The 23,647-nt window shown below is 45.3% G+C and overlaps 1 protein-coding gene across 1 annotated transcript; it reads left to right on the forward strand.

Annotated features, from left to right (window-relative positions):
* The first annotated feature begins 346 nt into the window (after positions 1–346).
* Positions 347–23,647, forward strand: PSMC2 (proteasome 26S subunit, ATPase 2). Its single transcript, XM_063927009.1, has 12 exons — positions 347–575; positions 785–822; positions 3,914–3,995; positions 4,568–4,667; positions 5,166–5,297; positions 5,435–5,507; positions 5,599–5,694; positions 5,860–6,024; positions 6,229–6,316; positions 21,971–22,173; positions 23,077–23,173; positions 23,339–23,647. Exons 1-12 carry the CDS (start codon positions 506–508, stop codon positions 23,494–23,496), a joined length of 1,302 nt encoding a protein of 433 aa, XP_063783079.1. The 5' UTR covers positions 347–505; the 3' UTR covers positions 23,497–23,647.

A 23,647-nucleotide genomic window follows, 5' to 3' on the forward strand; every position in this document is an offset into this window, starting at 1 on the left:
TACATCAGCCATGCCCCTGTTTGCCTCTGGCCCACCCCCCTCTGCACGTAACATCACTGCCCCGCCCCTTGCTGAGGCGCCCTGGCTGCTCTCTCCCGTGTGCTATGAGCAACATCCCATCTTAAATAGAACTCCCATTTTAGTAAATGTACTCCTCAGACTGACTGTTAAACAGTGGTAAGCTGACAATAAATTATACATTTCTGTTTTATGATAATGCCCAACATAAACTGTATCAGAGTAGATAAATCTGTCTCCGCAAACATGTTGCAAGTCGCGGATGAGGACACACAGGCGTCACATGAGCTCCCACTAGTGCTCTAGTGTTGGTTGGCAGACAGAGCAGCATCAGGGATGCAGATTCCGTTTCCGGTCAACCCCGGAAGTGGTGTCTAGTTTGCTGTGTAATTGCTGCTGGTTAAGTGTGAAACCAAGTTGGATTGCAGTAGGGTGTCTGACTGTTTCCCGTGTGTCAGAGTCAGTGGTTGTGCAGCTCACCACCGTCATGCCGGACTACCTGGGTGCCGACCAGCGGAAGACAAAGGAGGAGGAGAAGGAGGACAAACCTATACGGGGTGAGCAGGGTAGGGGTTAGGCCTGAAATTACCGGCTGTATGATCCAAGGGTACCCGTTATTACCGGTGCCTAATGTGGCTGCATGCAGCAGCGAGTACCCGATTCCCGGAGTGGGCGGCCGGGCCCCGTCTCACAGTGCCACCGTGTTACTGGGGCTGCAGCAGCAATGTGCCAGTCCCCCTATTAATGTTTATTTTCCTCATTTCAGCGCTGGATGAGGGAGACATCGCTTTGCTGAAAACTTATGTAAGTTACTCTGCTGAACAGCAGCGATCTATACAGACTTGTACATGCAACTATTATTATTATTATTATTTTTTATTGTAATACACTCAATGTGTATTGATAGTCACAAAGAAAAACAAAATAGCAAGTCAATAGCTATAGCCAAATTGTAAGTGCTGATTTTCCCAATTAAATATGCAGCTGGTAATAAAACTCATTGATAAATGGGGCCCTGTATGTGTGACCTTTTTTGATGTGTGATATAACAGACTTAAAGTTAATGGTAACAGTCAGAAACAATGCAGATCACTTCAATGCTAATCCCTCCTTTTATTTAAACAACCTCCCATGCATTGGCGTTTCTATAATGGGTGCAGTGTGTGCGGGGCACACGGGCCCCTGAGTCCAGGGGGGCCCACACTGCAGCCATTTCTCCTATACTTACTTTTCCGGAGTCCATCGCTGACCGTGTGTGGGCCCCCTCCTCTCCCGTAGCTGTCGCGCTGCTGCTAGCGCACTGACCACTAGATACTCTGGCACAGTTCCAGAGTCTACAGCACATGCGCAGGACTCCAAAAAAATGGTGTGGCGGCCATTTTTCAGAGTCCTGCGCATGTGCTGTAGACTCTGACACTGTGACAAAGTCTACAGCGCTCATAGCGCTAGCAGCGGCGCGACGGCTACGGGAGAGGAGGGGGCCCACACACGGAGTCTGCACACGGGTCCCCTCCTCTCTAGAGACGCCCCTGCCCCACGGCACCTAATCCCGTAGTTTTCTGCCACCCTGATACTTTTGTCAGTTATTTACCCTGTAGTTGTCCTATATTGTTTTCAACTGAAAGTCACTATTGTCCTGTTTTGATTTTTCATTAATGTACTCTGTAATTGGGCACTGCTGATCCCTTGTGGCGCCATATATTTAAAGGATGAAAATAATAATCACATTAGCAGCCATGCAAATGATGTGCTTCTGATAGCCTTATTTACATTGCTTCTAAAGAGTTTAATGGGTTTTTTTCCCTTAGTTTTCTTATTGTCTGCACACACCAGTATATTTTTAATGTTTAACAATCTCTAAATTTAAAGTTGAAAATACTTAGAGGCATTTCTGTTCTTATTCACATAACCTTTTCCCTACCAAAACCTTTCTGTCAATCTTATTCAGAATCTTGTAGTTTAACATTTGGAAGCCAGAGGGTTTGATGTTGATGGTGGAGTGGATGAGTCTAGAGTTCCCATTAAAAAAAATAAAGAGGATGCAGCAGCCACAAATGCCTAACTTACCTCTTATCTTCTGCTGAATAATAACATAAGATTATGCATGTTTTTAGAATAAAGTTAATGACTGTCATTTTATTACCATACATTGAAACCCACAGAAGCCAAACCTACATTTGAATATCTAGTAATAAACTAAATGCTACTTACACACTAAACAACTTGTCATTAGTCCAACCAGCAATAAATAGTGGAAAACTGCTCTAATCAAGCTGGTAACAATCCCCAGGTGCTGCGGGAGGGGGTTACTCTAGACAAGAAATACAAAAGGGATTTTTCCCACGCACTCTGCTGGCTGTTAGTAAGAAGAACTATATACTATGTAATAATAGGAAATTTAGAGCTCTTCGTTACATATGTTTTGCAAAAGATATGATAAGCCTCCAGGCCACTTCACGGCTGCTCTATTGCTGGAGGTCCCTAACTAAGCATAGGTCCAAGGCTTGGACCCCACAAAGTCGGCTCAGGCCCGACCACCCCAGGGCAGCACACCATTGAAATACTAAAGTGTTAATATGTGTTAAGAAAGAAGCAGAAGCTATGGGTTAGAAAGTGCTACAAAAATAAGGGTGTTAATAAAATACTCAAAAGAGTAATATTAGTGAAAAAATAGGAGTGTTACATAAGTGCTAAATAAATAATATGGCATGCTACCCCAAGGTGGCCCAGCCCCACCAGACCCGGGGGGTACCACTCCCAAAACCCATACACAGCATAATAATAATAACATCCACTATGGGTCATACAATTGCTTAATATATGGCCACATGATAATGGCACATACAGAACATATCCAGATTGAGAGCTAGTTTACCTGGAGGCACCCCTGTATCCTCCAAATGGCACTACAGGACCCAGCATGCCCTCCTAATGCTGGCTCCATCTATGCCTCTCTGAACTGCAATAAATAGTGGAAAACTGCTCTAATCAAGCTGGTAACAATCCCCAGGTGCTGCGGGAGGGGGTTACTCTAGACAAGAAATACAAAAGGGATTTTTCCCACGCACTCTGCTGGCTGTTAGTAAGAAGAACTATATACTATGTAATAATAGGAAATTTAGAGCTCTTCGTTACATATGTTTTGCAAAAGATATGATAAGCCTCCAGGCCACTTCACGGCTGCTCTATTGCTGGAGGTCCCTAACTAAGCATAGGTCCAAGGCTTGGACCCCACAAAGTCGGCTCAGGCCCGACCACCCCAGGGCAGCACACCATTAGTCCAACCAGCAAAGGATATATCGCAAAGTGCATCTGTCATGTACAGGCAATATATTTGTGAACAATGTCTTCACAGACATATTGCATCTGTCTTGCAGTACAGCTGATTCAGATATATCTGTACATCTTGCTGTGTGTACGGCTGACCTACCCGTTATGTGGTCGCAGGAACCGCAGACAATGACATCACAACTGGACAGGCAAATTTAGATACCCACCCAATTGTGATGTCTGGCCAATCATATCGAGTAGCAGATTGGCAAAGCTACACAAACTTACCAATCAGCAACTCCTTCAGCAGACAAGTAGGCCTGATGTGTATTCATAATTGTTGTCTATAAATTTAAAAAGCCTGCCGGCAACTAAAACTAGTATTAAGTTTGTTATATCATTTGTATGCTTCATATAAGCAAAGTGAGCTGTAGTTGATGGTAACAGAAGATGTTCTTTAGAAGGGGAGGGCCATAGAATCCCAATGGTGCCAGAGGCAGTCACTATGAGTGGCATGTGGGCATAGACTGGCTATAGTATTTATGATGTTTAATGTTTGTGGTAATTATACTGTACATATATTGTTAAATAGGCAAATGTGAAAACCATTGATCTTGTTTTGCAGGGACAAAGCACATATTCTCGTCAAATTAAACAAGTGGAAGATGACATACAGCAACTTCTTAAGAAAATTAATGAGCTCACAGGTTTGTTTCTATCTTAGTATTAAGAGCGGAATTAGTGAAGAAAACTGCTCTGGGGCTTCTGCGATAAAATGGCATTGTATAACAGAACATATAACACAGCAGTTATATATTTTTCTAGCTAGTGAAGTTTAAGAAAAGTAATGTCCATTTCTGTCCCCTGTGAGTTAGTGTATTTAAAGTAGGCCTTATATTTTTGTGACAGGATTTGTGATTAGTTAATTGAAAATTGTAACCTATTTGTATGTGGTAGATTTCCTACTATAAGCATTTTCTATAGTAGTGTTTGTCTAGGTTCTCCATGAATGTCACACATGGCTACCGAACTGTAGCTACTGGCAGACAGGTTTAGTTTCCCATCTTTCCATTTCCAATATTACCTATGCAAAGCTGCTAAAGGCTTATCTGGAGCCGCTCATGTATATTGGGAGGATGATGCAGAGGATAAGGGCATCATTATGTTATAGAATTAGTGTTGTCCATCGAGCAGTTCTATTCCTCATAGTGTTGTGTGCTCCAGTGGAGGAAGAAGGGAGTGACTCCCAGCTTACACATGTCCTCTGTATTTATTTTAGGTATTAAGGAGTCTGACACAGGTCTTGCTCCCCCTGCCCTGTGGGACTTGGCTGCTGATAAACAGACTCTCCAGAGTGAACAACCACTTCAGGTGGCCAGGTACTGATTCACAATAAGGTCACATTACAAGTATAAGACAATTTATAGACAAATTTGACATATATCAAAATTGAGATGTGCATAGGGTAGTGTAACATGTTGCTAAGAGCTCACAGTCTTATGCTGCATTTCATTGATCACAGCCTGTTCTCTTTTTAACCATTGGCATATGCATCCGTTAACTGAACACGTATGATCTCTTTAGGCGTGTACATGTGCGTTTGTATTGCTGTACTTTCATATATTTGACTTGCATGTAAAAACTTGCACATGAATTGCTGCCTATTGTACCACATTTCTAATTCATCACTTAGCTTGTGGTGCTAGGGATTTTGGTCAAATTTTAAGTGAAAAGGTCTTAAATGAAAGTATTGTGTTCTGTATTTTTGCAAACTGCTATCATTGCCAGTTCTTATCTATGCAGCATGTTGCTAAATTGCTTACATGTTATCAGATGAAGTGTTAATTAGTAGTTTTTTCCCCCTCCTCTTTCTTTAGGTGTACAAAAATAATAAATGCTGACTCTGAGGATCCGAAATATATAATAAATGTGAAGCAGTTTGCAAAGTTTGTGGTAGACCTCAGTGACCAGGTTGCCCCTACTGATATAGAGGAAGGCATGAGAGTTGGGTAAGCAGTGTTAATAACCATTTAGTTGCATACGTGTTTTTCTGTGTATTTTTAAATACTGTATTTGGGTAATCTAGTGACAACAGGTGCAGTAAACCGATTCTCATTTCTTTATTACACATCCATCTTGTATACAGTGTGGACAGAAACAAGTACCAGATCCATATACCATTGCCTCCAAAAATTGATCCCACAGTGACTATGATGCAGGTAATGGTTTTCAATGAATAAAATGAAATGCATGTTATTGTTTGTCCTTACTGCAGTATATTAACAGCACAGTATGTGTCATCTTGTATAGGTGGAAGAGAAACCTGATGTGACATATAGTGATGTTGGGGGCTGCAAAGAACAGATAGAAAAGTTAAGAGAAGTTGTGGAAACTCCTTTGCTTCATGTAAGTTAATACACCATGACTGGTCTATGTTTGCTATGTTGTGGTGGTAGCTTGCTGGGTGAGGACATTGGCATTTTTATATTGATGCTACACACCACAAAGTCTGCTTGACTTCTAATGTTGATTAGATGAGCATTACATTTGTTTTTTTATTGCTTTCTTTAGCCTGAGCGATTTGTTAATCTGGGCATTGAGCCCCCCAAAGGAGTGCTTCTGTTCGGCCCTCCAGGAACTGGAAAGACTCTTTGCGCTCGTGCAGTTGCTAACAGGACTGATGCCTGCTTCATCAGAGTCATTGGATCAGAACTGGTCCAGAAATATGTTGGAGAGGTAAGAAATTATGTTTACCATGCATATTCTTTTTCATTTAAATTATTACTGGCTGCTACAACCATGCTATAAATATATACATTTTCTTTGGTGTCCAACTTGTATAACATGGTACCCAAACTTTTTGTTCACTTTGGAAGTTGAAGGGAAATTTTGTTGTTCTTTTAGAATTGTTAAATCACTGTTTATTTATGTTTTCCATAGGGTGCTCGAATGGTGCGTGAATTGTTTGAGATGGCCAGGACAAAGAAAGCCTGTCTAATTTTCTTTGATGAAATTGATGCTATTGGTGGTAAGAATTGGTAACACAAGGATATTGTCTCCTAAGCACACACTAATAACAATATGCATATATTTCTCATGAGACACAGTGGTGTTAACTAATGAAACCCAGGGCCTGAGGCAGCCATCTATGCCCAATCAATGCAGACCTTCGCTAATTAGAATAGATTAAAAACATATTGCCTAGTATATCAGTCAAAGGCGTCTTCAACCAAAATACTAAGTGAGCACACCGTGGGCGTTAGAGTAGACGGGTAAAAAAAAAGTAAGAGCTCATCAGCATGAAGCGGCACCTTGTTACTCAACCGAAGTCCAACGATGCCTGGATTTGCCCTTGGCAGACAGGCTAAATGTTCAGTGGCCGGCGCAAATAAAGTTTGGGACAAGTGGCAACTTTGCCATGTGCCCCAAGCCTGAGCAACGCTTTAACTTATGTTTAATTGTATGCATACTTTTCACCTTACTCAAATTGGCTAACAAGATACATTTCTTTATTTTCTCATTTGATTAAGTTATTGTTAATATTAAATCATGAAAAAGATGTAACCTATTTTATATGCTTCCAGAGCTTGCTAATCATTAAAATGTCATAATCCCTTTTATATCCTCCTAGACTTTTCCCATCAATCTTGTTGAGTTGTGATAATCCTCTGCAGTACGAATGGTTGGAGGACACGACCTAGAAAAAGAGGGAATTACATAACTATGCAAGGAAGTGACATGGCTAGTGCTGGGCAATTATCGGGCTAATCTACACAATTGTACAGTCTATTTCCGCTTCCGATCACAAATTATTGATCTGTTGGACATTCTAAATCATTGGTATGCTCGACAGATCCGACAAGTTTTGAGCTGTTAGTCGGCCACATCGGGTAGTATATACACTGCCCTGGGCTGAGTGACCAACATTTCCCTGGTTTCCTCAAAGGTGGGGAACTCTGGTATTGTGCCATACACTGTGAGCTATCTCAGAGTGTACAGTCAAGATATTTGCCGGCTTCAAAGGCTAAGTGCCAAATTTTCAGAGTCACTGGTTTTGGCAGTGTTGCCAACGGGATTTAAAACTTCTATAGAGGCAATTATTTTGCAATAACAGTGGATGCACTAGTGACACCATGGGTGTATTCCCTCCACTGCCTCTCATTCCAAAAGTTCTAAAGATCATAAGAAGAACAAAGGTTCAAGCAATCCTCATTGTTCCTGACTGGCCAATGAGGGCTTGGTATCCAGATCTTCAGGAATTACTCATAGGAGATTCCTGGCCTCTTCCTCTACGCGAGGACGTGTTACAGCAAGGCCTGTGCGTATACCAAGACTTACCGCGGCTACGTTTGACGGCATGGCGGTTGAACGACAGATCCTAGCCCGAAAGGGTATTCCCAGTGAAGTCATTCCCACACTTCTTCAGGCCAGGAAGGGAGTAACGTCTAAACATTACCATCGCATTTGGAGGAAATATGTGTCTTGTTGTGAATCCAAGAAGGCGCCTGCGGAAGAGTTTCAGCTAGGACATTTTCTCAATTTTCTACAAGCAGGTGTGGAGGCGGGCCTAAAGTTGGGCTCAATTAAGGTTCAGATTTCAGCCTTATCGGTTTTCTTTCAAAAACAATTGGCCTCCCTTCCAGAAGTTCAAACTTTCATGAAGGGTGTGTTGCACATCCAACCTCCATTTGTGCCCCCTGTGGCACCATGGGATCTTAACGTGGTGTTGCAGTCCCTTCAATCGCATTGGTTTGAACCTTTACAGACGGTGGAGTTGAAGGTTCTCACTTGGAAAGTGGTCATCCTGTTGGCTTTGTCTCACAAGAGCCCTTATTTAATATTTCATGAAGATAGAGCAGAATTGAGGATTCGGCAGCATTTTCTGCCGAAGTTGGTTTCATCTTTCCACATGAACCAGCCTATTGTGGTGCCAGTGGCTACTGACGCTTTCGTTGAGTCAAAATCTTTGGATGTGGTCAGAGCTCTGAAAATTTATGTCGCCAGAACGGCTTGGTTTAGGAAAACCGAAGCTCTGTTTGTCCTGCATGCTCCCAACAAGATTGGTTTTGTCCTGCTTCCAAACAGACCATTGCACGCTGGATTTGTAACACGATTCAGCATGCTCATTCCACGACCGGATTACCGTTGCCGAAATCGGTGAAGGCCCATTCTACTAGAAAGGTGGGCTCGTCCTGGTCGGCTGCCCGAGGGGTCTCTGCATTACAGCTTTGCCGAGCGGCTACTTGGTCGGGTTCGAACACTTTTGTGAAGTTTTAAAAGTTTGATACCCTGGCCGATGATGACCAAACTTGAGGTCTATCGGTGCTGCAGAGTCATCGGCACTCTCCCGCCGGTTCCAGAGCTTTGGTATAACCCCATGGTTCTTTTGGTGTCCCCAGCATCCTCTAGGACGTATGAGAAAATAGGATTTTAATACCTACCGGTAAATCCTTTTCTCTTAGTCCGTAGAGGATGCTGGGCACCTGTCCCAGAGCGTACTGTATCTGCAGTCATTAGTTATGGTTACACACCTGTTGTGTTCTGTTTATAGTCAGCCTGTTGCTGAAATAATTCATGCCGTTGGCTTGTGTTCTGTTGAATACCACGTTGTACGGTGTGCTTGAGGTGTGTGCTGGTATGAATATCACCTTAGTTTAACGATAAATCCTTTCCTCGAAATATGTCAGTCTCCCTGGGAACAGTTCCTATGTCTGGAGGAGGGGCATAGAGGGAGGAGCCAGTGCACACCCCTTTTGAAAGTCTTAAAGTGCCCATGTCTCCTGCGGATCCCGTCTATACCCCATGGTTCTTTTGGTGTCCCCAGCATCCTCTACGGACTAAGAGAAAAGGATTTACCGGTAGGTATAAAAATCCTATTTTTACCTCATTCTGACCACTTAGTTGACATACGTCAGGAATCCTGGGAATATCCAGGAAATAAATTCTCCCTGTCTAAGAAGATGCTAGCTTGTTATCCTCTCGCTGCAGAGTTAAGTAAAAATTGGGAAACACTGCCGCCAGTGGACTCACTGTTAGGAATTGAGTACCTGGAACTCAGGGGAGTATGCGACCACTGGGAAGTTCCTGTACTCACCGGTAAAGCTGAAGCTAGGTTTGAGGTTGGCAACAACTCGTACTCTACCCATGACTGCATTACCCCTCTTAGTGGTTGGATGGTACCTGCGCTGCTAAATTTCCTGTGCCCACGACAGCCGCGTTTGAATGGGCGAATTAGGTCTGCCCAAACGCCGATGCCCCCCAGTCTTAGTAAGTGACAAGGCACCACCCGAGACTGCGAGTAAGGGGAAACCTAACTAACCCTGCAACACCAATGCACGAGTGATAATGAGACCAACAATGGTTTTAGATGTTATAAACAAATAAACAGTGAGAGCAACAATGCTCAGGGATGTTAAAGATAAAATATAAACAAAGAACTGTTTAGCATGGATACTCCACAAAAACCTGAACACCTGCTGGCAAGATCTGGTCAAGAATCGATTAGTCAAAGTCTCCAGGTCACAGCACAACACAACACAGGAAGGATCTCCAACGAGCTGACAGGGACCAGGAACAGGTTTGCAGGAAACTAACCAGGAACATACAGGTACAAAACCCTACTAATATCACCAGCTCTGGATGCAGGGTCAGCTGAGTAATAAAGGAAGCACGCCCCAATCGGGATAGCTGGAAGCCAGGCAAAAATAAGATTTTACACTTACCGGTAAATCTATTTCTCGTAGTCCGTAGAGGATGCTGCGACTCCGTAAGGACCATGGGGAATAGACGGGCTCCGCAGGAGACATGGGCACTTTAAGAACGACTTTTGATTCTGGGTGTGCACTGGCTCCTCCCTCTATGCCCCTCCTTCAGACCTCAGTTAGAGAAACTGTGCACAGAGGAGATGGACAGTACGAGGAAAGGATTTTTGTTAATCCAAGGGCAAGATTCATACCAGCCACACCGTTTAACTTGTGATAAACTACCCAGTTAGCAGTATGAACAAACAACATAGTCCCGGTCCAAACCGATGAACTATAAGAAAACCCTTTTGTAAGCAATAACTATATACAAGTCTTGCAGAAGAATTCCGCACTTGGGACGGGCGCCAAGCATCCTCTACGGACTACGAGAAATAGATTTACCGGTAAGTGTAAAATCTTATTTTCTCTAACGTCCTAGAGGATGCTGTGACTCCGTAAGGACCATGGGGATTATACCAAAGCTCCCAAACGGGCGGGAGAGTGCGGATGACTCTGCAGCACCGATTGAGCAAACCGGAGGTCTTCCTCCGCTAGGGTATCAAACTTATAGAACTTTGCAAAGGTGTTTGATCCCGACCAAGTAGCTGCTCGGCCCAACTGTAATGCCGAGACCCCTCGGGCAGCCGCCCAAGAAGAGCCCACCTTGCTAGTGGAATGGGCCTTAACCGATTTTGGCAATGGCAATCCTGCCGAAGAATGTGCTTGCTGAATCGTGTTACAGATCCAGCGAGCAATAGTCTGCTTTGAAGCCGGTGCGCCAACCTTATTGGCTGCATACAGGATAAACAGCGCCTCTGTCTTCCTGACCCTAGCTGTTCTGGCCACATAAATCTTCAAAGCCCTGACCACATCAAGTGACTCGGAATCCTCCAAATCACGCGTACCCACAGGCACGGCAATAGGTTGGTTCATATGAAAAGATGAGACCACTTTAGGCAGGAACGAGTCCACAATTCTGCCCTATCCACATGAAAATACAGATAGGGACTTTTATATGACAAAGCCGCTAATTCCGAAACACGCCTTGCAGAAGCTAAGGCAAACAACATGACCACCTTCCAAGTGAGATATTTCAACTACACTGTTTTGAGTGGTTCAAACCAAGGTGACTTGAGGAAACTTAATACCACGTTAAGATCCCAAGGCGCCACCGGAGGTACAAAAGGAGGCTGAATATGCAGCACTCCCTTCACAAATGTCTGTACTTCAGGAAGAGAAGCCAATTCTTTTTGAAAGAAAATGGACAAGGCCAAAATTTGAACCTTTATGGATCCTAATTTTAGGCCCAAATTCACTCCTGTTTGAAGGAAGTGAAGTAGACGGCCCAAATGGAACTCCTCCGTAGGAGCAGTCCTGGCCTCACAGCAAGAAACATATTTTCGCCATATGCGGTGATAATGTTTTGCTGTCACTTCCTTCCTAGCCTTAATCAGGGTAGGAATGACCTCCTCCGGAATACCTTTTTCCGCTAGGATCCGGCGTTCAACCGCCATGCCATCAAACGCAGCCGCGGTAAGTCTTGGAACAGACAGGGCCCCTGTTGCAGCAGGTCCTGCCTTAGAGGAAGAGGCCACGGATCGTCTGTGAGCAACTCTTGCAGATCTGGATACCAAGTCCTTCGTGGCCAATCTGGAACAATGAGGATTGTTCTCACTGTTCTTTGTCTTATTATTCTCAACACCTTGGGTATGAGAGGCAAAGGAGGGAACACATAGACCCATCTGAACACCCATGGTGTCACCAGAGCGTCTACAGCTGCCGCCTGAGGATCTCTTAATCTGGCGCAATATCGCTTCAGCTTTTTGTTGAGATGGGACGCCATCATGTCTATCTGACCCGCGATCTGTGCGAAGACTTCCTGATGAAGTCCCCACTCTCCCGGATGCAGGTCGTGTCTGCTGAGGAAGTCCGCTTCCCAGTTGTCCACCCCCGGGATGAACACTGCCGACAGTGCGCTTACATGATTCTCCGCCCAGCGAAGAATCCTGCTTGCTTCTGCCATGGCCACTCTGCTCCTTGTGCCGCCTTGGCAGTTTACATGAGCCACTGCTGTGACATTGTCCGACTGAATCAGAACCGGTTTGCCCCGAAGTAATGCCTCCGCTTGACGTAGGCCGTTGTATATGGCCCTCAACTCCAGTAGGTTGATGTGGAGACAAGTCTCTAGACTTGACCTGAGACCTTGGAAATTTCTTCCCAGTGTGACTGCTCCCCAACCTCGGAGGCTTGCGTCCGTGGTCACCAGGATCCAGTCCTGAATGCCGAACCTGCGGCCTTCTAGGAGGTGAGCACTGTGCAGTCACCACAGGAGAGAGATCCTGGCTCTGGGAGACAGGGTGATCCTTCGATGCATTTGTAAATGAGACCCAGACCATTTGTCCAGCAGGTCCCATTGAAAGGTCCTCGCATGGAACCTGCCGAAGGGGATGGCCTCGTACGATGCCACCATCTTCCCCAGGACACGTGTGCAGTGAAGCACCGAAACCTCTTTTGGCTTTAATAGGTTCCTCACCAGAGCGATGAGCTCCTGAGCCTTTTCCATCGGAAGAAAAACCTTTTTCTGGTCTGTGTCCAGAATCAGGCCCAAGAAGGTCAGACGCATTGTAGGAACCAGCTGGGACTTCGGAATATTGAGAATCCAGCCGTGCTGTTGCAACGTCCTCACAGCCAGTAACACGCTGTCCAGTAACTTATCTCGAGATCTCGCCTTTATGAGGAGATCGTCCAAGTATGGGATAATTGTGACACCCTGCCTGCGGAGGAGCACCATCATTTCCACCATCACCTTGGTGAAAATTCTCGGGGCCGTGGAAAGCCCAAACGGCAACGTCTGAAATTGGTAATGACAGTCCTGTACCGCAAATCTCAGGAACGCCTGGTGAGGAAGAAAAATCGGAACATGAAGGTAAGCATCCTTTATGTCCAGGGAAACCATCCAATCCCCCCCCTCCAGGCTGGCGATGACCGCTCTGAGCGATTCCATCTTGAACTTGAACTTTTTCAAGTACAGGTTCAGGGATTTCAGATTAAAAATGGGTCTGACCGAACCGTCCGGTTTCGGGACCACAAACAGGGTTGAGTAATACCCCTTCCCTTGCTGGAGAAGAGGAGCCTTGACTATCACCTGTTGCAGATACAATTTTTGAATTGCAGTTAACACTAACTCCCTTTCTGAAGGGAGAAGCTGGCAGAGCCGATTTGAAAAACCGGCGAGGAGGCATCTCTTCGAATTCCAGCCTGTATCCCTGAGAAACAATCTCTATTGCCCAGGGATCCACCTGTGAGTGAACCCAGACGTGGCTGAAAAATCGAAGACGTGCCCCCACTTGAGCTGACCCCCCCAGGGAAGCCCCAGCGTCATGCGGTGGATTTTGCAGACGTAGGGGAGGACTTCTGGTCCTGGGAACTAGCTGTGTGCAGCTTTTTTCCATTGCCTTTACCTCTGGCAAGAAAGGACGATCCCCGTACCTTTTTGCTTTTATTTGAACAAAAGGACTGCATTTGGTAATGAGGTGCCTTCTTAGTATGTTGCGGGGGAACATAAGGTAAAAAATTCGATTTACCAGCCGTAGCAGTAGAGACCAGGTCCGAGAGGCCTTCTCCAAACAACTCCTCCCCCTTGTAAGGCAATGACTCCATATGCCGCTTTGAGTCGGCATCCCCCGTCTACTGTCTGGTCCACAAGAGTCGCCTACCAGAAGCAGACATAGCATTTATTCTGATGCTTAGTAAACAAATGTCTCTTTGAGCATCCCTCGTATATAACGCTGCATCCTTGATATGCTCTAGGGTCATTAGAATGGTATCCTTATCCAGGGTTTCAATCTCCGTAGATGAGGAATCTGTCCATGCTGCGACAGCACTACAAACCCAGGCCGATGCCATAGCCGGCCTAACGATAGTACCAGAATGTGTGTAAATGTACTTCATGGTAACTTCTTGCTTACGATCCGCAGGATCCTTGAGGGTAGCAGTATCCTGGGAAGGCAGTGTCACCTTCTTGGATAAGCGTGTCAACGCCTTGTCTACTTTAGGCGAAGATTCCCATCGTATCCTGTCCTTTTGTGGGAAGGGATACGCCATAAGAATCCTTTTGGGAACTTGTAGTCTCCTGTCTGGAGATTCCCAAGCCTTTTCGCACAATTCGCTTAGCTCAAATGAGGACGTAAAGGTGATCTCAGGCTTTTTCTCTTTATACATGTGTACCCTCGTGTCAGGGACAGGGGGTTCCTCAGTAATATGCAAAACCTCTTTAATAGCAATGATCATGTAACGAATACCTTTAGCCACTTTTGGCTGTAATTTTGCATCCTCATAGTCGACACTGGAATCTGTATCCGTGTCGGTATCTGTGTCAGTGATCTGGGATAATGTGCGTTTCTGAGACCCAGAAGGTACCTGTGCCACTGGGACAGGCATGGTCTGACTACCTGACTGGACAAAACTGAGGCTAGGGATCAATCTCTTATGCAATAAATTTACATTAGCATTCAAGACATTCCACATATCCATCCAGCCCGGTGTCGGCGTTGCCGACGGCGACCTGACATTCATGCCCTCCTTTTTCTTAGGCGAGCCTTCATCGTCAAACATGTCGACGCACCCGTACCGACACACTTCACATACACAGGGAAACTTTTTTTCTGAAGACCGGTTCCCCCTTAGGCCCTTTGAAGAGACAGAGAGAGAGTATGCCAGCACACACCCCAGCGCTATATGACCCCGGAGAAAAACACAGAATGTTTACCCAGTAGCGCTGCTGTAATGTATAATCGCCAATTATGTGCCCCCCCTCTACTTTAAAACCCTCTTTCACCGTGTGTCAAGCAGGGGAGAGTCCGGGGAGCTTCCTCTCAGCGGTGCTGTGGAGAGAAAATGGCGCTGGTGAGTGCTGAGGAAAAAGCCCCGCCCCCTCGGCGGCGGGCTTCTGTCCCGCTCAAACTTTGTAAAACATGGCGGGGGCTCTTTTATATACATGTGCAGTGCCCACCTGTACATGTATATAGGTCATTTTGCCATAGGAGAGGTTTATTGCTGCCCAGGCGCCCGCCCTGCACCCTTACTGTGACCGGAGTGTATGAGGTGTATGGGAGCAATGGCGCACAGCTGCCGTGCTGTGCGTTACCTCAGTGAAGCACCCGAAAGGCTTCTGCCGCCTCAGAATCTTCTTTCTTCGGGCTCTGTGAGGAGAACGGTGGCGTGGCTCTGGGATGAACGCCCAGGACGAACCTGTGTTCCACTCCCTCTGGAGCTAATGGTGTCCAGTAGCCGAGAAGCAGAGCCTATCATTTAAGTAGGTCTGCTCCTCTCTCCTCAGTCCCTCGATGCAGGTAGTCTGTTGCCAGCAGTGCTCCCTGAAAATAAGAAAAAACCTAACATATGCTTTCTTAGCAGGAAACTCAGGAGAGCTCCCTGCAGTGCACCCATCTCTTCTGGGCACAGTCTAAAAACTGAGGTCTGGAGGAGGGGCATAGAGGGTGGAGCCAGTGCACACCCAGAGTCTAAAGTCTTTCTTAAAGTGCCCATGTCTCCTGCGGAGCCCGTCTATTCCCCATGGTCCTTACGGAGTCCCAGCATCCTCTAGGACGTTAGAGAAAGGTAATGGCCTAATTACTGGCAGGTGAGACTGAACACATAGGAAACAGGCTGCAATTACACAGACTCACCACAGGCGGCCAACAACTGTACTCTAACCAAGTACATGAGAAATCCTGGCATGCAAACAGAAATATAACATAAAATACATGAGCAAAATGCAAACAGGAATGAGCCACTGCTGTGGCTCATAACACTCGCAAGTCGCGCGTCTGGTGGTGTCATCTGCTCTGCCTGTCACTACCTTCACCTCTTTGAAGGAACCGACTGATAAACGAGTGGAGGGTTGCTTGAAATCTATTTACACTCTTGCTGGAGCTGTGCATAGGCCTACTATTGCGGCCTCTTGGGCTGCTAAGGCCATAGAGGCCTGGGTTCAGGAAGTTGAAGCGGAACTACCGTCTAATTTTCCTGATAATGCTAGACAGTGTCTTTCATACATTATTACAGCCTCTCATTATATACAGGAGGCGGCATCGGATGCAGTTATCCTGGCGGCCGAAGCCTCTACTATGTCCATCCTGGCACGCCGGATCCTCTGGTTGCGGTCCTGGTCTGTAGATCTGGACTCTAAAAAGACCTTGGAGGTGATCCCTTTTAAGGGAAACATTCTTTTTGGGGAAGACCTCAATAAGATTGTTGCTGACTTAGCATCTGCTAAGACTGCATGTCTACCTAGTACTACTCCTTCAGCTCCGAAGGCTAAGCATACTTCCTTTCGTTCCTTTCGACCTCAAGGTAAAGCAAAGAGTCAGGCATACCCGAAACAGGCTTGCACTTCCAAATCCACTAAGCCCAAACCTAAACGAGCCTGGGCTGCCAGTCAGCCTGCTTCCAAAACAGACAAGCCTGCTGCATGATGGGGCGGGCCTCCCTCTGGGGGATCTCAGGGTGGGAAGCAGACTTCTACGGTTTGCTCAGGTATGGTTACAGACCACTTCAGACGCCTGGGTAAGGGAAGTCTTCGCTCACGGATATGCCATCTCTTTCAAGAAACGTCCACTTCGCCAGTTTTAATCAACAAACTACCCTTCGGACCCAGTAAAAGCAAAAACTCTCCATCTGGTGGTACGATCCCTCCTGGATACGGGAGTGATAGTGCAGGTGCCTCTAACTCAGAGAGGCAGGGGGTACTATTCAACGCTGTTCCTAGTGGATCTTCCTGACCCATTTCAACCTCAAGTCTGAACAAATTTGTGAGAGTTTAAAAATTCCATATGGTAACTCTTCACTCTATTGTTCTGGCTTTGGAGCCCAAGGACTATATGCTATCCCTGCACATTCAGGATGCTTACCTGCATATACCTATTGCAGTGTCGCATCAGCAATACCTGCAGTTTGCGATTGGCAACCTACATTTTCAATTCCAGGCCTTACCTTTTGGTTTGATTACGGCTCCAGGGATCTTCACCATGGTCATGGCGGTCATGACTGCTCTACTCCGCCGTCTGGGTATCAGGATCCTGCCGTATCTGGACGACTTGTTGATCCTGGTGAACTCTCTGGAGGTTCTCCTTCGTCATCTGGAACTGACTGTCCAATTCCTGCAAGCCCACGGGTGGCTTATCAACTGGAAGAAATCTTCCCTGGTCCCTGCTCAGAGCGTGGTGCACCTGGGAGCTCTATTGGACACCCACAACCAGCGGTTGTTTTTGTCTCAGGAGAAGGTCCTGAAACTTCAGGACAAGATGAGATGCTTCCTCTCTCGCCCACGTGTGTCGATACACTCTGCGATGCAAGTACTAGGCCTCATGGTGTCTGCTTTCGACATGGTAGAGTACGCTCAATTTCATTCACGCCCTCTGCAGAGGTTAATACTCTCCAAGTGGGACGGCCTACCTCACCGGATCAGAACTCAAATGATCTCTTTGACTCCGGAGGACCAGCAACTGAGCAGGGGTCGTCCCTTCTGGATCTCCGACTGGGTCCTTTTAACGACGGATGCCAGTCTGCGGGGTTGGGGTGCGGTATTGGAGCAACACTCTCTCTCTTCAGGGTCGGTGGACCAGGGAGGAATCTCTCCTCCTGATAAACATTCTGGAATTGCGGGTGGTGTTCAATGCATTGACACTAGCTCAGCCTCTGGTACTGAACATGCCTGTTCAAGTACAGTCGGACAATGCCACCATGGTGGCGTACATAAATCAGGGTGGCACTCTAAGCCACTTGGCGATGATGGAAGTGTCAAAGATTCTTCATTGGGTGGAACGCCATCTGCCAGCCATAGCAGCAGTGTTTATTCCGGGTGTCCTCAACTGGGAAGCAGACTTGCTCAGTCATCAGGAAGTACACGCCGGAGAGTGGAGTCTTCATCCGGAAGTCTTTCAACTCCTAGTGGACAAGTGGGGCCTACCAGATGTAGACCTGATGGCGTCTTGACACAATCACAAGGTTCCGGTCTTCGGAGCAAGGACAAGGGATCCTCAAGCAGCGTTCATGGACGCACTGGCAATTCCATTCCGTACGTGTTCCCTCCGGTGTCACTTCTGCCCAGGGTGATAAGGTTCAAGCAAGAAGGAGGAATACTACTTCTAATCGCTCCAGCGTGGCCCAGACGGCATTGGTTCTCAGACCTGCAGGGTCTTTTGATGGAGCGTCCTATTCTACTTCCGCAGTGCCCAGACCACCTCGTTCAGGGCCCTTGTGTCTACCAGGATTTGGCCCATCTGGCTTTGACGGGGTGCCTCTTGAAGCTTCTGTCCTGAGGACCAAAGGGTTTTCTGAGGCGGTCACTCAAACTATGTTGAAGACCCGTAAGCCGGCGTCTGCTTGGATTTACCATACGGTCTGGAATTCTTACTTCGCCTGGTGTGCGACTAATAATTATGACATATACAAGTTCAGTACTGCCAAACTTTTGGCCTTCCTGCAACAGGGCCTGGACTTAGGTCTTCGTCTGACCTCCCTCAAGGTGCATATTTCTGCCTTGTCGACATGGTTTCAGAGAAAAATTGCGACTCTGCCTGATGTTCATACATTCACCTGTGGCTCCTTGGGTTTTGTCGGTTGTTCTGGATGTCTTACAAGAGTCTCCGTTTGAACCTTTTGAGTCTCTGGACCTTAAGTGGCTTACTCTGAAGGTCTTGTTTCTGCTGGTTATTGCCTCGGCTAGACAGGTTTCAGACTTGGGTGCCTTGTTCTGTCGGTCACCTTTTCTGATTTTTCACCGTGACCGGGTTGTTCTTAGAACTCGCCCTGGTTATCTACCTAAGGTGGTTTCATTGTTCCACCTTAACCAAGAGATTGGAGGACAAACCTGGAGAGGTAAAGGCCGGAACCACAAAGAGCGGTCTTTGGATGTGGTACGGGCTCTCCGTATTTATGTGAGAGAACTGCTTCCCTTAGGAGATCTGATTCTCTGTTTGTCCTTTTTTGGTTTTCATAAACGTGACTGGCCTGCTAATAAGCAGACCCTGGCCAGATGGATTAGAATGGTGATTGCACATGCTTCTGTACAGGCTGGCCTTCCAGCTCCTGCTACCATCAAAGCCCATTCTACTCTGTCTGTTGGACCTTCTTGGGCGGCCCACCATGGTGCGACCCTTGAACAATTGTGCATGGCGGCTACGTGTTCGTCAGTGAACACGTTCATAAGGTTCTATGCATAGCACTAGGACTATAGATATTGTTATAATTACAGATAGTTGTTAATTACCACAGACTTGTTGTAGCAGTCTGCAATGAGAACTACAGGGAATAAACCTCTAAGTGAAAAGAAGGAAATATTTCCTTTAGTAGATAGTTAATCTTTCAAGCTACTAAACAAGACCACTTTAAATGGCCCATACGTGTGCACCAACAATCATACTGCAGTACAGCTTTGGACAGTTAATACCCGTGTATTAATTGTGTTTTTATTCAGGTATTTTATATGCATGCAACCATTATTGTATATGACATACTGTACTTGAATGTGTAGTATAGACAAGTAGGTTTTATGATTAATTCCCTGCGCCGTGGGACTTAAGGGGGATACCGAACCAACTTCCTAAGAGTTAATGGTTTGTAATCCCAGCTGACAGGACACTGAGCTCCTGAGGCGCTGTTTCTCACATCCCCAGGTTGTAAGCCCACACTGGCAGCATGCTGCCACCCCTTAACAGATGCGGAAGCAGACTCTGTGCAGTGAGTGTTACATCGGCCGTTGCAAGTTGGCGGCATGAGGGGACGGTGATCACCCGGCCTTTGGCCGCGGTGCCCACTGAGTACCCAGACTGGCAGTATGGTAAATGGGGGTTGCGTACACTCGTTTTACACGTTTAATGGAGAAAGCCAGTATAAATAAATGCAAGGACCGCACGCCATTATGAGGGCGGGGCTTCCCGAAGAGCGGGATCCGAGGCTAAACAGCGCCCATTGCCGCTGATACAGGCTGCATGCGGAGTCTGCTCCTCCACAGAACCCACTGAATCACCACTGTAACTGGTACCAGGGGGTTATAGTGAAGAGGGGAGCACATAACCAGCTGTTAAACCGCGGTGTGGAAAGTTACACATTGAAGACACCCAGCGGGGCGCTGCTCGGTCTGTGGTATGCTGGTTCCAATCCTCTGTGTCGCTCCATTAAGGGTAGTCTGGGATAAGTGTGCATATCTCACTAATACTGAACTGTTATCCTACTAACTGTGTGTTTTCTGCTCAAGCATGTCTGCAAATAAGTCTGTGTGTACTTTATGCAAGGCTAGGTTTACATCTTCCTCACAGGGCTCCTCATGTGTACCCAATTCTCAATTCCTTCATAGGGAAGTAATGTGCAGGAACCTGAGTGGATGGAATCATTTAAAACTATGATTTCCAGTATAATTCAGAGTTAGCTATGGCTAAACAAGAAAGACAGACCCTGAAACAAACTATGGTCACGTTTAGGTTTGCTGCTGCAGACCAAAGACAGGCTATTCAGCTTCCCCCCTGTTGGTCTCTCACAAACGCACTCTCCTCAATTATTGCAATCTGATTCTGAATTACCAGTTTGATGAAGGAGAGGCTGGGGTGGACAAGGATAATTCCCTGTCCCCAGCTGTTGAGGCCCTCATCTATGCCATTAGAGAGGTAGGGAATGGCTGTAAATAAAATTTGACCAAAAGCGTAATTTTTATTGGTGTAGTTATTGAACCAGAGTGCACTGAAGGACCACGTGACCTTGCATGAAGCCCCAACAATCTATTGCAGTGGGTTCTTGCATTTTCTGATATAGGCCTATTGACCAGCATGTCTTAATGCAACAGTTATCCAATAGGCAGTGGATTCTTTTAGAAGTTTAGTTCTTAAAACTGCCTGATCCTCATGGAAAAATAAGAAAGGTGACTGGTGAGTGTTACTAGATAATCACCTTGATGAAGAAATTACAGTCAAGAAGATACTAGCATGTTAGCATTTTCCGTCCTTTTGCAGAGCAGTAGCGTTAGGAAGGAAGTTGAAATAGATGCTATAGTAGAATTTCACAATTAGCCCTGTTTGCCGTTAAAACCTTCCACTCACCAAATCTTTGAATTACGGAGAATATGGAACAGTAGTAACTTTTTGTTTTTGTATTATTTGAGGAGTGAAGTATCTGGAGTCTGGATTTTTATTTTGCTGTCTTTATCACATTCCTTTCTAATGAAATATCCTAAGGTGCCTGTGTCTGAGAAGTAGGGATTATGTCAGAAGTACAGTGGGTTACAGCAGAAGGAGGATCCTTCTGCTTGTTACCATCTAACTGTGTAGAGAGTTCAAGTATAGACTGAATTAAGGTGTTAACACAACCCAGCCTCAGGAAGCGAACGTAGAATACGGTGCTTGCCTCTCAAAGGGTTCCCTGGTCCAAGTATGGGAGCGTGCCAAACAAGTAAGGGAACAATAAACTCCTCCAGCTAAGGACTGCTACAAGAAGGAGCTGCTAATCCCACTCCCCAGCATACCATGGGGTAGCCACTTGAAACTTATTTTCAACCACCAAGTCCAGTGCATGGTTTTGGGCTTCTAGAATTTAGCTTCTGATGGTTAATAAACCTTTAAGGAGCCCAGCATGTGTGGCGATGTTGATCAGGTCCCATGCCCCTCCCCAGAGTATGTCCCATGATGGGAGCAGGGTATAGGATGTACAGTATGTTTATCCTTCAGCTTGTTCCAAGCATACCTAGCTAACACTGAGGGGTGTCTAAATGAAAAAAATAATAATAATAAACCTTAAACAAGACAGGTGAAATAAGTCTAAGTAGCCTCCAGAAAAGTACTCAGCTCCTAGGACACTTGGGGTTTACAGGGAAGGAGCCTGTGTGGACAGAATTATGTGGCAAATTAAATCATGACAGTGATCTAATTCTTTCATTCTTGTTTTGTTAGGAGCCCGTTTTGATGATGGAGCTGGGGGTGACAATGAAGTCCAGAGAACTATGCTGGAACTTATCAATCAGTTGGATGGTTTTGATCCCAGAGGAAATATAAAAGTGTTAATGGCCACAAATAGGCCTGACACTTTGGATCCAGCCCTGATGAGGCCTGGAAGACTAGACCGAAAAATTGAATTCAGTTTACCTGATCTTGAGGTAAATAGGACTTTTGATATATTTAACACATGAGTATGGTTAAAAAAAAAAAAGTTTTATGGAACTTTATAAAGGAAGTAAAAATGGCAGGTGAACTGGTGTTTTAGAGACTGATTTTCTGACCAGGAGGCTTACATTCTAAAAACAAAGAATATGCTCACTCTGCACATTCAGAGCTTTCATAGTGGAGTCACTATGGTGCAATGGGCTAAGTGTTACTCTTTCAGCATACCAGAGAAGAGACTAATATCTATGGTACAGCTTTATGTTCTACATCACATTGCCATGCTGATAAAGTATTATGGGACTATTTCTTTACATTTGGCTTCTTAACGCCTTGTGCTTGAGAAAATATATATATATACACACACACACACACACTTTTGTACTGATGTACAATGCTTATTTTTGCCAGTTTGTTTTATATGCTGAAAAATTATAACTTTTTTTGCATTACCTAATGAATGTGCTGGTACTCCCTTGTTTATTTATTACATCTTCTTTTATTGTATGTTTATTGATATAGGATATATACAGTAGATACTATAATGACATTATTTTTACATTTGTAGGGCACTCATACACTGCTTAAGTCACCATTTGGCCCTCCAGCTATTTTGGAACTACACATCCCATCATCCTCTACCACAGTTTTAGCAGGCCCCAATAGCTAAATTGGCAGGATATGCTGGTATGTGTAGTACAACAGCTGGAGGGCCCATGTGTTGAATACCCATGTGCTAATGTGATATTTAATATAAAGTGTGTGTATATACACAATTGTCTAATAACCTAATTTGCCATAAATCTGATTTCACATTTTGGCTTTCTTGTAAAATATCGGAATTTAGATGAAAATCCATGAGATTATCCAATCATTTCCATTTTTTGTATCTTCTTAAGGGGCGTACACATATATTTAAGATTCATGCTCGTTCCATGAGTGTTGAGAGAGATATAAGATTTGAGTTGCTTGCACGACTGTGTCCAAATAGCACAGGTAATGTCTTCTTTGTATTATCCATATATTTTTTTGCTGTTTCAGAACTGTATAAAATGTTATTAGACACATACTATTAAAATTGATATACAGTTGCGTATATGTGCACTCTGGTAAAATACGGATGCCACATTTACATATTGTACTGATTTTTCTGCCCTCTAGGTGCTGAAATCCGCAGTGTGTGCACTGAAGCAGGAATGTTTGCTATCCGAGCACGTCGCAAAATTGCAACAGAGAAAGACTTCTTGGAGGCTGTAAACAAAGTCATCAAGTCATATGCAAAATTCAGTGCTACACCCAGATATATGACCTATAACTAATTATATAAAACTGTACAGGTGGAAATGTATGTTGCCAGGTTACAACCTCCATAGTCACATCTGGGCATTCTTAAATAATTTTAGCCGTGTGGTGTTTAGGTTTGGGGAACCCCAATACACATTTGTGATCATAAATAAAATATTGACTAGA

The sequence above is a fragment of the Pseudophryne corroboree genome, chromosome 6 (assembly GCF_028390025.1).
Source record: "Pseudophryne corroboree isolate aPseCor3 chromosome 6, aPseCor3.hap2, whole genome shotgun sequence".
Taxonomy (NCBI): domain Eukaryota; kingdom Metazoa; phylum Chordata; class Amphibia; order Anura; family Myobatrachidae; genus Pseudophryne; species Pseudophryne corroboree.